Source organism: Melanostigma gelatinosum, assembly GCF_949748355.1.
Source record: "Melanostigma gelatinosum genome assembly, chromosome: 3".
Lineage (NCBI taxonomy): Eukaryota > Metazoa > Chordata > Actinopteri > Perciformes > Zoarcidae > Melanostigma > Melanostigma gelatinosum.
The window spans coordinates 13,075,193-13,087,766 of NC_136636.1; the positions used below are offsets into that span (position 1 = coordinate 13,075,193).

Below are 12,574 nucleotides of genomic sequence, written 5' to 3' on the forward strand. Positions count from 1 at the left end.
TACTTCGCGATGCAATCCACCCACTTCCCTAAGTATGAACTACACAAACACACACTGACATGCACTCACTCCTTATGCTGTGGCGTAGACATCTCTCAGAGGACTTCCAGTATGACAGATGGACAAGGCCCATTTATCCCCACTGTCACAAACAGATACACTGGGGATTCATGGGAAGGTCATGTTTGTGTGTGTACTGGAGTGAAGTTTTATCCGTCCTTCATATTATGATAATAATAAACTCAATTCCCATCTCACGAACATACCTTATTAAGGTGAGGCAGTGTCCTCTGAGCAATGTGAACAGACTGAGTGAGCTGAGCAGCCAGTGGAGGATATATGAGCATCTGAGCCACAGACTGCTAGAATAAGAGATGTGTTTCAGAGAAGGCCATCTGCAACAGAGCTTCATCATGTGAGGTCAGCACTGAGGGACCTGGGGACATTATGGCATACATACAGTATTACACTTGAGCACCACTTGTGGAAGATGAAGACTGGGTGATATAGAGTAAGTGGGTCAAACTGAAAAGAAAAATTATGTAGGTGGAAGAGCAGTTTTTAGCAGGTTGCGGTGCAACTCATACCCCTAAGACAAAATAAAATACAAAGTCCAGTTTATTTTGGTATCACAGTGTTATGAGTGTACGCAACGGGGACACAAGGCCTCAGCTATCATATTCCCCTGCTAGTCCCACTCTTGGGATGGCAGAGGCCCGGCTCGGCTATTCCCATTTCAGGCTGCAGGTGTGGAATAGGAAAGGCAGAGACCCGCAGGGAGGAGCAGTGGGGAAGGTGATCGACCTGGGAATGAACGGAGAATGAGAAGCACACTGGGCGTGCATATTACCTCGTAACCTAACTCAAGCATCTCTGTTTGCGCATAAGGTGCTCTGTTTCTAAATCATGCAAACTATCTGCCTCCCTGTTCCCTGGTCAGCGATGATGAGGGTCAACAAGATGTCCTGTTGTTGCTCACGTCTTTGTCACAGAACTTTAGGTTCAGGGACAGATTATGACCAAAATCATAATTCACTATTTAATGTATCCTTAGACTTGAATTACTGTGTGTGTATATGCCAAATCTACCTACCTAAATTAAGTTTATTATTTTAGGCAAATGTAATAGATCATAGTTGAATTGTCCACTGACACAAGCCTTTTGGTTGTGGTTCAACAAGTAAACTAAGAAGGACATGGGATTATTCTAAGAAGTTTAAATTAGGCCTGTTAACACACAGTTATCTTTACTTCCATACAAAGCATGGCACTTTTGAGTTACTTTGTAAGTGTATGTTTCTCAAATGAGAGCAATGTCACAGCGCTAGACAATCCTCACATCCACCGTTGTTAAACTGCTCCAACACGTGAGCATCTTTCGCATATTATTGCATCCTTGACTGGTTGTTTAGGCCCCTCCTGAATGTTGAGCCAACACTCCACACACTTTTTCTTTCCTGGTCAGTACAAAGCCTCAGATATTATTGATGTGTTTGTGTGAGTGAGATGTGTTTCAGTTGGCAATTTGATCAACAAGTGGAAGTTTAAAGTTTGATTTGATGATCAAATTATCCGATAAGCCTTTAAAGCCTTTGACAAATCAACTTTTGGTATTTTTGGCATTTGTAAAACATAAAGAAGATTTTACCTTATTGGAAACTAAAAGAAAATCTAAAACGTATACATACATCATTACATCCAGCGACGATAACTGCTGTTAGCATGACACAATTTGCCTTTTGTGGTGGAATGTAACCAAGTACATTTACACCAAGTACACCATTTTTACATATCAAAGTGTATTTACAGGTCTTAGGGAATATTACTGTGTATGTGAAAAAAGTTGTATAAAGCCCATTGTGGCTGCAAAGGGAGCTGTGTCATGTCTGATAAATGGACTTAAGTGATGTCACTTGAGTCAGCGTCAGTTGCGGCTTCATGATTGAAACATTTAAAAAATCCGGGGTGTGGACTTAGAAAGAAATGATCTAACCTCAGACCTGCTCCTCATCTTCACTTTTTTTTTAAACTGCCCCTCATGGTCTGCAGTATTGTAGGACTGTAATGCTAATCGGTGGAGTACTCTAATAAATTGAGTATTTACATTTTGTGCAACTTTATTCTTCCACTCCATTTTACTTCAGATATATATACATGTACTTTTTACTCCACTATATTTGGCAGCTGTATTATACTGTAAAACAGTATTCTAAAAAGGTCTTTTGACCAAAAACGTTGGCATCACCAGTTCCAGTTCGCACCTTTATTCACGATTATTGTGCAGATTCAGATTTGAGAATATAAATGTTTTTAAATTCTGTGCAATAATATCAACAATAATAATCCATCGTAACATAATCGTATTAAAGTGGGAATTAGCGTATAAATTACTTTTACTTTTGATATTATTGAACATTTTGCTGATGGTGCTTTTATTTAAGGAACATTTTTAAGGCAGAACCTCAAGGCTATGGAGTGTATTTCATAACTCATGTAAAGCATGTGAGTGCAGAAGTCCTACAGAACATTCACTGTTGGTTATGGTGATTGAAGGCATGGACCTGTAGTGAGAAGAGGCGATTAATAAGCAGGGACACTGCTGATGCTTGCTCATGTGACCAAACTTACCCCGTCTGGTCAGAGCTGCCTCTTGGGTGAGATGAACTTGTTCAACAGCCTGTCTCCGCAGTGCAGAGGGATGGATGGCTGGAAGAGGGGATGGAGCAAACACCTGCTCACACGCAACTTCAAGCTGTCACATACAGTTAGGCTCAGCCGACTGAGCGCGTCTCTCCTCCGTTCAATGCAAACGTGCGGCGGATTTGGCGGCCGCCCTCGCAAAGCAACAAAGGCCCGGGCCTCTCCTGTTTGTCTGGAGAGTTTCAGTGAGCTTATGCACATCTCCCCCCCACCCCCCGCGACGAGTGGAGCTTCTGGGGCTTGAGCCACGGGCCGGCCACGCGCGAGCTCAAGCGCGTCAACAGAAATTGGACGGCGGAGAGAGGAGGAGCTTTAACGCGGAGGTTAAAACCCAGAGCCCCCGCAGAGTGACCCACACTGAGACTCTGTGGGACAGCTCTGCACCGGGAGACACCACACACAGACACTTCACCGCTGTTTGACAGTAGACAGAGAGACCAAACTGTGAAATACAATTATAATCTGCCAACTTCCTGAGGAGGTCCCGGGACACATCAACACGGGTATGTTTCAAAGAGGTTTTTAAAAAATTGTTTAATTTATGGCGCCTGGAGGAGTTCTCGTTTTTGTGTGCATCAGCTATATATTTTCAGTATGTCACACGATTTTCAACTAAAACACCACAAGTCAACAGGCAATGGCTGAATCCGAAGAAAACATACTTAGAAAAGACTTATTCTTACATGCTTTAGTCGACATTTAGCAAATAACAGTTCACGCATGCTATTTTGAGGCGAGGCATTAATATTTCTGCGTTTGAAAATGTCTGATTTCGATTCAATCGGAGTCGTCTGTCACTGATCTGAGACCGTCGATGTTTCATTTAATCCCATGGTTGTCGCTTCATCCACGGAGAAAATCCTGCGATGGCCCAGATTGAAGTCCTGTAAGTGACTTTATCTCGCTGGGGGCATTATCAGTTCACAAGTTGACCAGGATTAACCAGAGAGAGGGGGGAGAAACTGAACAAAAACACATAATGTGTGTGTATGTATGAAAATGCAAAGAGGCATCATTGAAAGGTAGCCTACAGCACATATAGCTGATTTTGTCTCCATGCGCATTCTTGTGCTGGTCGATCACTCAGCACCAAAACCTGTGTCAAGAGGGAACTGTCCGGTGCTGAAACAGTTTGAGGACTGCTGAGAGAAAGTCACGGTTTACAAAATACTTATTATTATTATTACTACTATAGTTATCATTGGTGGATGACATTACCCTCACTGGCTCAGGTTAAATCCTTTACAGAGTCGTATAGCCAGGACTTTAGAAATACTAAAGTCCCCTGAAGCTGATGCATAAAAATATGATCGACAGCAAAAAGAAGAATTTTAAAAAGTTCCTTTTATTTAGAATTTTATAAATGTGTATTCCTCCAACTGTTAACTATATTTCCTGTACATTTGAATTGCTTACTCGAAGGACAATGTGTGGTGTAGAAATACAAAATCCTTTATTTTGTATTTCCCTCAAAGTAATCACATTTACGCTCTCGTCTTAAAATACTGAAATCTCTACAAAATACCCATCATATGTATGTTTTAATTGTATGTAAGTATCCTGTTTGTTGCACACAAAAAAAAATCGAATTCCCAGAAAAAAAATAATGAGGACAAACAAGCCAGGGAAGAGAAACTATTCAGTCAACTGATTTATGAACAACATCCTGAATAATACCAATCATTCAGCCTGGTGTTAACCTGACATTGTGGTAGTTTTCCACACAACAGTAGCATGACTGGCTACAGCAGTCATAGACAGCATCAAGAATTTACCTTTTTTTTAGTCTGGTGGTCTATTCTTCAGAAGTGGACAAAGTATGACATCCTTTAAGTAAAAGTATAGCTGCAATATTTTAATGCATCATTGTTCGGTTGTAGTTAGGTGAGTTGGTAATTTAATGTATTGTATGACAACACATATTTTATAAAGTGGCATTATGTATCAAAAATCTAAAGATACAAAGTAGAACAATATTTTCCTCTTTTAATTAATGGAGTAGAATACAATAAAAATACATATGTAAAGTGCAAATACCTGCCATTCTTCTGCTGTGGTTGTAAGTGTTGATTGAAAACATTTTGTTGTTTGCGCATGTGTTTGACGAAGATGTTGTCTTGTTTCTAGAGTACCATGATGATTAAACCATATGTGAGACAAGGCGAGGGGGAGGAGGCCGTCAGCCCTCTGCAGTGGATGGATGGCGACATGAGCTCACCTGATGGAGACGCATCAGTCTCATCACACGGCTACAGAGATGGCGGAGTGAACGAACAGGACAGGGAGATGGGGAGTGAGGATGCACAGGAGGACGAGGAGGACGATGAGGAGGGACAGGAGGATGAAAACGAGTCCAAACGACGCGGGCCCAAGAAAAAGCGGATGACAAAGGCCCGGCAGGAGCGATTCCGTGCGAGACGTGTAAAGGCTAATGCAAGGGAGCGGTCGCGTATGCACGGTCTAAATGATGCGCTGGAGAGCCTGCGCACCATCATGCCATGTCACTCCAAAACACAGAAACTGTCTAAGATCGAGACGTTACGGCTGGCTCGCAACTACATCTGCGCTCTGTCCGAGGCCCTGGACGGGGGCCTCTCCACAGAGAGCAGGACCTTCATGGAGACACTGTGTAAGGGCCTCTCACAGCCCACCAGCAACCTGATGGCTGGCTGCTTTCAGCTTGGACCAGCCTCTGGCGCTGGGATGAGGCCTGAGGACAGACACAGAGTCCGGCCAGCCCCTGCTCCTCTCGGTGGCGTGGTGAGCTACTCCTCTCCAGGACTGCCAAGTCCGCCGTATGGCACTTTTGACTCTGCTCACCTGCTTCACCTGAGGGCCATGAAAGGAGGAGTGTATGAGAATCACTCGCCAAATGAGTATAATGCCGGAGGAGTAGGGACCCCTCCGTACGATGGCCCCCCTACACCACCTCTGAGCATCAGCAGTAACCTGATGCCCAAACAGGAGCCTTCACCTCACTACCCACCCTCTCACCACTACTCCCCCTCCCCTGTGGACCAGGGCTTGTATCAGACTCAGTCCGGCTATAACGGACACTTAGAGGGGCCCTATGACTCCTACCATCCACAGCACATGCCCCCCCGACAGATAGCCTCCGTCTACAGAGACTAAGACGGGTCAGGAGAGTCGACTCTGTTTCACCCTGACTGCTCGTCTTCACTCTTTGATCCTTCATGAACACTGACTGAAGGGTCGGTCTCTCCCAGTCGACAGTCTGCTCGTAGAGGAACTGTAGAGTAAAAATGGTTTGTTTACATGTGTGCACGTAGACTAGCACTGCATAACAATGTTAAAAAAATTTAAAAATACTTGACTAAAACCAACACAATTTCTTAAGACATTGATTACCAAATATTTGAAGGGTCCTAATGTTGCTTTAGCCATTTGGACCAGATGTCCTGTTACTGTGATACAAGCACTTCTAATTTCGCTTTGGTAACATCAGATATTCCACATAAATGAACATACATTTTTTATTTATTCTCTAATTTAATACAGTGTATATGAACTTTGTTCTGATGTGCAGGTGTGTGTCTGGTTTTCCTTTTGTACGTATTTATGGCCAAGGCCTCTCTTTGTTTGCTACTTACACTGCTAGTTTATCTCTTATATAACTTTTGTGTCCTTTTCTTTGTTTATTGCAGTATTTCATGTTTTGCACTCATGCACAACATGTTCAGAGGTAGATTTCCTGACGCTATATTGGCTGATCTTTGGAAGCTGTTGTCTACAGGAGGATGTTTTGATTAAACAAAGATCAAGGTGAAGAAGCAAAAATGTCATTCTCAGGTTAATATTATGAAAAGTAATGTATCATTTTCAACAATTTTTCATTGGATTCAATGTCTTTTTTCTTTGTCTTTTTCATTTGTGACGTCTTTTGGAAAATTTGATGTTATTAAAATATTTTCAAAGTCACTCAGTCCATGGATGTTGTGTTTACTTTCTGACAGACAGACAGACAGACAGACAGACAGACAGACAGACAGACAGACAGACAGACAGACAGACAGACAGAGTCTCATATGTCACCAGAGCGAGCGACTTTGTTTCTCATTTTTCTCCACAGATCTCTGTGGTTTAGCGTCACTAATCCTTTGGCCGTCTTTTAATGAAAGGGTGGATGTGCGAGGCAGGATTGTAAGATAAAGATTCATGATTAACATGGCCGCCCGGCCATGCAGGAGTTCTTCTTCACTGACACAGGGACAGCATAATCCTGTCCTGACATCCACTCAGACCACAACTTAACACTCACATGTGTAATAAACACATGTCTGTACATTTACACCGTACACATACATTCAGGAAAATAGAAATGTGTAATACTGTATCTAGATAAAGATGTGTTTGGTTGGAGATACCCGACTTGAATCTGATAATTGAAAAGTAATAGAAAAACATTAAGTGATAAAAGGTTGAAAAGAGAAAATGATAGAGCAACTGACTGAGTTGAAAAATATAGATAACTGTCAAAGTGGAGACAACAATGAAAAAAATACCAAAGACCTGATCTAAGAGCAGCCACTTGTGTTGATTCATGGTCCAGGCTGGTCAGTTTGAGGACCACCCACTAAGAGGTCAGTTAGAGGGGGTCACAAGGTCCCACTGGGTCATGGCTCAATGGTGGGAATAGGCTGAAAGAGTCATGGTCGCCAGTTGAATCATCTTTCTGCTGGTCAACTCATCTTCCGGTTTATTTCTGGACAAACTCTTCGCCCCAGCTTTCCATTTAGAACAGTGAGTGTTTGGTAAGTATGATGTTAGAGGTTATATTATGGATGAAATGTTCATAATCCTGATAAACATGCCGACGAACATTCCACGCTTGACCTGCGCTGAGAGAAATATATCACTTTGTTTTCACAAGGATTAGTATAAGCCTGTGTGTGGTTTTAGTGCATTTGCACCACAAACCAGGGGAACCAGGGACTAACTTTAGGGCAGGATGAATAACAAAAACAGGGCATCGCTCTGCTCTTTGAAGGCACAGACTATCCTCAAACAGGACGTCTGACCCTGGATATGTGAGATGTTCCTGATTAATCCACATGATAGATGATAGATACCGTTGATAGACCAATGTTTTCGGAGGAAAAAAGATTTGCCATTTCAAAAGGCCACTTTTTCACCCAAGACAAACAATGGTCTGAATTCACCCTTTTTGACCCTTGACCCCTCTGACTGTGACTCAAGATGATCTAAATGAGCCCACGATGGCAGCAGAGATGTTTCATGAGCTACTACTATCTCACTTCTGTAAAAGCCATTTTTAATCTCAGCGAGGCACATTCCTTGCTCAAGGAACCTTTTGGTAATATCTTATTTTACAAGTCCATCATTTTCAAAAAATTTACGAAAGAAATTCGAATTAGTTTCCTGGCATTTTGGTGCTAATCATAAAGTAGGAAAAATAAAGATAATGTTCATTGCAAGTGTAGCTAAGTCTTTTAGTCAGTGCACAGGTCATCTGAACATACACAAATGTTACATTTATCTACATACAATCCAAGATGTATGGAGAATAAAGTTTTCAACAATACATTCACAGTTACTTGGGTTTAAATGAGAACTTCTTTCAAGGAAATGTATATGTTTCCTATAACCGTTACTTAGCTCTGGGAAATGTTCAAGAAAATTGAGAAATTATGAACCCATAAAATAAAGCATTAAATCGTTTTCTTTCATATTGCAGTTTCTTACAACCTGATTATTATCTGCAAGTCAACTACACAACATAATGTATTCCCAGTGTAAGTGTTGGATATGTATGTTTATGCATGTGCATAATGCGTCTGTGAAAAACATTGTGCGTGCATGGCTGCCTTATTTGGGATAAAACAGTATTAAGCAGCTGAACGGAGCTCAGTGTCTGAATGGTTGCATTAACTCACTAATCCTGAAGGGAGAGGGGCAGTCGGGGCAGCAGCTCGTCATCTCCCCTGCAGCACAACAGTATGCAGCTATTGTGCACTTAGTCCACAACAAAGCATCCGATGGAGCCAAAGACTCACTCAGGGACGAATAAAATGATCTTAATTCAAAAGAAATTCAGGAAAAAGTAGCATCCTCTCCTGTTTATGCCCAAGAGGAGAGCTTTGACTATCGCAGATGCATTTGTTAGTAACTACTCTATCAATGAGGAGAGTAGAATTACACTGCCACCAAGTGGTGAAAGCTTTTTCTGAAATAAAATCATCAGCTGGATGAGAGATGAGCATTTGGCCACGAGGTGTCACTGTTATACAACCAGCTGTAACTGTGAAGTCTGACTGAGGCCTTCTTCTAACACGGTCCTTCACTACTTGGCTTTTCTGAACTTGATGAGTGATTGAAATTCAGTTATCAGTTAAACACAATCTGCCGGAAAACCCGAACAGCCTTTTTCGTGTTCAAATTAAACATTTGACATTTAATTTGCATAAGGTAGAAACGAAATAAAAACAGAAAACAGATTTCATCTGCTAAACACAGCGTGCTGGCAGAGTGAGTGAGGAGTGGGAATAAAATGAACCTATTTACATGTAAACTGGTTGATGGAGTGTGTTTGGATCGGAATAATCAGGCTAATGAAGGTACCTGGGGACTCGGTTCAATCAGAAATCTGCATGCTGTCCTCTCTATCCAGCTAGCGATCATATAAAGCTCTGTTATTATTTACCGTGAAAGGACATGAAAAAGGATTAATCAAGGAAATCTGACTGATTAAATCTTCAAAAGCGGCACTGAAGAGCAAGGGCTAATGGGAAAGTGGGAGGTGGTCGGTGCTTTTATCCTTGAGGTGGAAAACAACCAAGAACAAAAGCAGACAGTGCTCTGCAGGACTGCTGGCAAAGTGGGCTGAAAATGAGCCAAAAGCAATGTTGGAATACAACACAGCCTGCTCTATTTGAAGTATAACTTTTATTTGGGTTAAATCTTAATGTTTGATCAATTGAATTTGTTTTTTTTTTGTGATATATGCCTTTATAGATAATGAGACAAGTGATTCTGGGTTTTTCTGCAGAATCAACCACACAAGTATATTAGTTGCATCATAAAAGAAAGTGTTGAATCCCCACAATATGAAAAACTCCATCTGTAAAGTCAAAAGCTGCACCAATCACTTAAAATAGACGTCACATCACAAACATCTCAGACATTAATTGACAAGTCAATGTGCCGACGAGAAAAACAAAATATCTCAATATTCATTTTCCAATTTATGAAAAAATGTGTGGACAATATAAAGTAATATCGTGTATATTTAGTATAAATTTGAGGTAGTTATACTTTGCTCCTCCTTTATACTTCAACTCCACTACATATGAGTGTGAAACCTTTTCATGCATTTACACTATTTCTCTGACAGCTATAGTTATTCATTGATCTGACTAATGATAATTGAATTTACAAAGCAGATTAACATGTTTCTTGATTGATCTGTATCTCTTAAATAGCAAGTGTGGGTTAATATTTGTAACGACGGTCAGTCATTTTGGGGAAGACAGTAAAGTATAATATTGAACTAGTTCATGATCTTCTGAAGCAAGTGTCCAACAGTTGGCCGTCTTAGAAATCTTGTCTGTCTCAATGTATAAAGTGTCCTATTGCTTATGTATTCATAATTATCTGAGACAAATACCAACCTGGGCAAAGAAAACATGTGACCAGAGAGTGGTACAAATGTAACTGCATTGTTGTGTCCTACAGCAGTTTAATTAGCTGGTTGAATGAGTTGTTTCGTCGTCCAAACAGCGGCACATGTCGAGGGGACTGGAGAACACGTAAACATTGATGAGCCATTTATAGATCAGAGGAAGAGGAAAGCAACATCCCGCATTTCTCTGCCGTATGTAATGGCGAATGTTCTTGTAAAAAATGTATTAGAGAGAGAGAGAGAGAGAGAGAGAGAGAGAGAGAGAGCGAGAGAGAGAGAGAGAGAATGGTTTAGAGAAGAGCGACCCTGAGGCGGAGGAATCAGTGTGTGTGTGTGTGTGTGTGTGTGTGTGTGTGTGTGTGTGCGTGCGTGCGTGCGTGCGTGCGTGTGTGTGTGCGTGTGACTGTATCCCCCTGGTGAAATGTGCTTACTGCTCCAGTTTGCTGTCCTTCCCAACACTGTCCCTTAAACTAACCCCTGCATGGCATGTTGCCAGAGGGTGTTTGTGTGTGTCCATAATGTTTAAATGAAATAAAAGTGAAGGTGTCTGCCTCTAAATTAGACGAGGTTATGAGTTTGGGCATCTCTCTCTCAGAAGTGTCACAGAGGGATCCTGCCAAGCCAAGCTTTTACTGCTAGCATTAAACACAGTTTTTTTTTTTTTCACATCTCATTTACACGACAGCACTTCCCATAGCCTACTGAATGCCATTAAGATGTTCATACAGCTTTAATGGCCTGTACTTAACCCCACATTTATCCACCATATTCTGTAAGGTGAGTTGTAAATTGCAGGAGGCAGAGTAGAGTTGACTTCTTCTTCACGGGACTTTTAGCATATCAGAACTAGGCTGACATTTACTCGACATTGCGCCATGCGTCAGTCTCACCTCAAGCTTCGGCTCCTGCTCCTCCACCTAATACTCTCCTGCCTCCGTGAAACAACCCTTGCAAGCACATTTATGATATCCAATCTGAATTTACACTTATTGGCAGCGGAGTGGAATCGACACGCTAGCACACAGGAGCCCAGCGGTATGATGTTTGTGGATTTTGCGTGACTGTGTTCATCTCACAGCCATTCACATTTTTATTTCGTCATCCAAACTATTCCAGCACTTCACTTTGGGTGTTTCCCCCCGATGACAAACTGAACTGCGTAATTGGTGACTGAGAGGCTGAGAGTGTTTTGGATCAGCGTTTTAAAGAACTTACCTTCTGATGTTTGAACATTTTCTCTGTGCGATGTCACGGGAGAAAAGGACTAGAGGCTGTTAAAACAAGTTGGGGGTGTATGACTGAGTGCATTTTTATGTCATTTTTCATCAGCAGCAATAATAAAGGGAAATGTCAAATGAAAGGAGTTCATTAGAGACTTATAATAGTGGGCAGAATGTAAAATGTCCTCCATATTGGTATATGTGATTAAAAGATGCACTTACCAATATGTTTTATATTAACCACGGATCAAATGACTGTGTAAGGAACTCTAAGAGAGATACTTATCAGCCAACTCTGCAGTTCCCCTCCTCAACTCTACGGAGCATTTGTGTCTTTCAGCTTATTGTTTTAATTGTACAGCCTAGAACTTTACTGTTTTGATTGACTCTTGTCGATCTCATTGGCGTCATTTTCATCCTCAGCAGGCTGCTGTTTTTACGTTCACTACCTGCCCAGGAACCACAGTGGAAATGTAAAGTCAGCGACTAGCTGGTGCATTAAGTGGAGCATTGAGCAGCTACAGAGCCAGATATTTCCCCCAGGAGATGGTTGAGACAGAAACAGAGCTAATAGAGAGTGAATATTGGACTTTAAGGTTGCTCAGATGTGTAAAAACTTTGGGTTGAAGAAATTGATATATATGCTGTTGTAAAAAATGTTCGAGATAAATCAATTGAGAAACAGGATGAGGATGAAATAAGTAGACATGAATTTCTGTTTGCTGCTTAAATCGAACAAAACAAAGAAATTATTTAAAAAAATTAAATCCTTTATTACCGTAAGTTATGAGGGTTAGCTACCACAGTATAGTATAACAAAATCTCCAAGTTGACACATTTATATTGTCTCGGGGTATATAATAACATGATATCTTGATAAAGGTTGGTGAACTGTAAGAACACCCTGGACAATGTTTGGCATAAGTCAGGACTTTACCTTTTCTGTCCCTCACACAGTGTGATATGTTGTGTTTTCTAATTATATCACAATGTT

At 41.3% G+C, this 12,574-nt stretch overlaps 1 protein-coding gene across 1 annotated transcript; it reads left to right on the forward strand.

The window, feature by feature from the left end:
• Nucleotides 1-4,833: 4,833 nt before the first annotated feature.
• LOC306797552 (neurogenic differentiation factor 4-like) lies at nucleotides 4,834-5,832 on the forward strand (the record flags this gene model as incomplete). Its single annotated transcript, XM_079296890.1, has 1 exon — nucleotides 4,834-5,832. One exon carries the CDS (start codon nucleotides 4,834-4,836, stop codon nucleotides 5,830-5,832), a length of 999 nt encoding a protein of 332 aa, XP_079153016.1.
• Nucleotides 5,833-12,574: the final 6,742 nt, after the last annotated feature.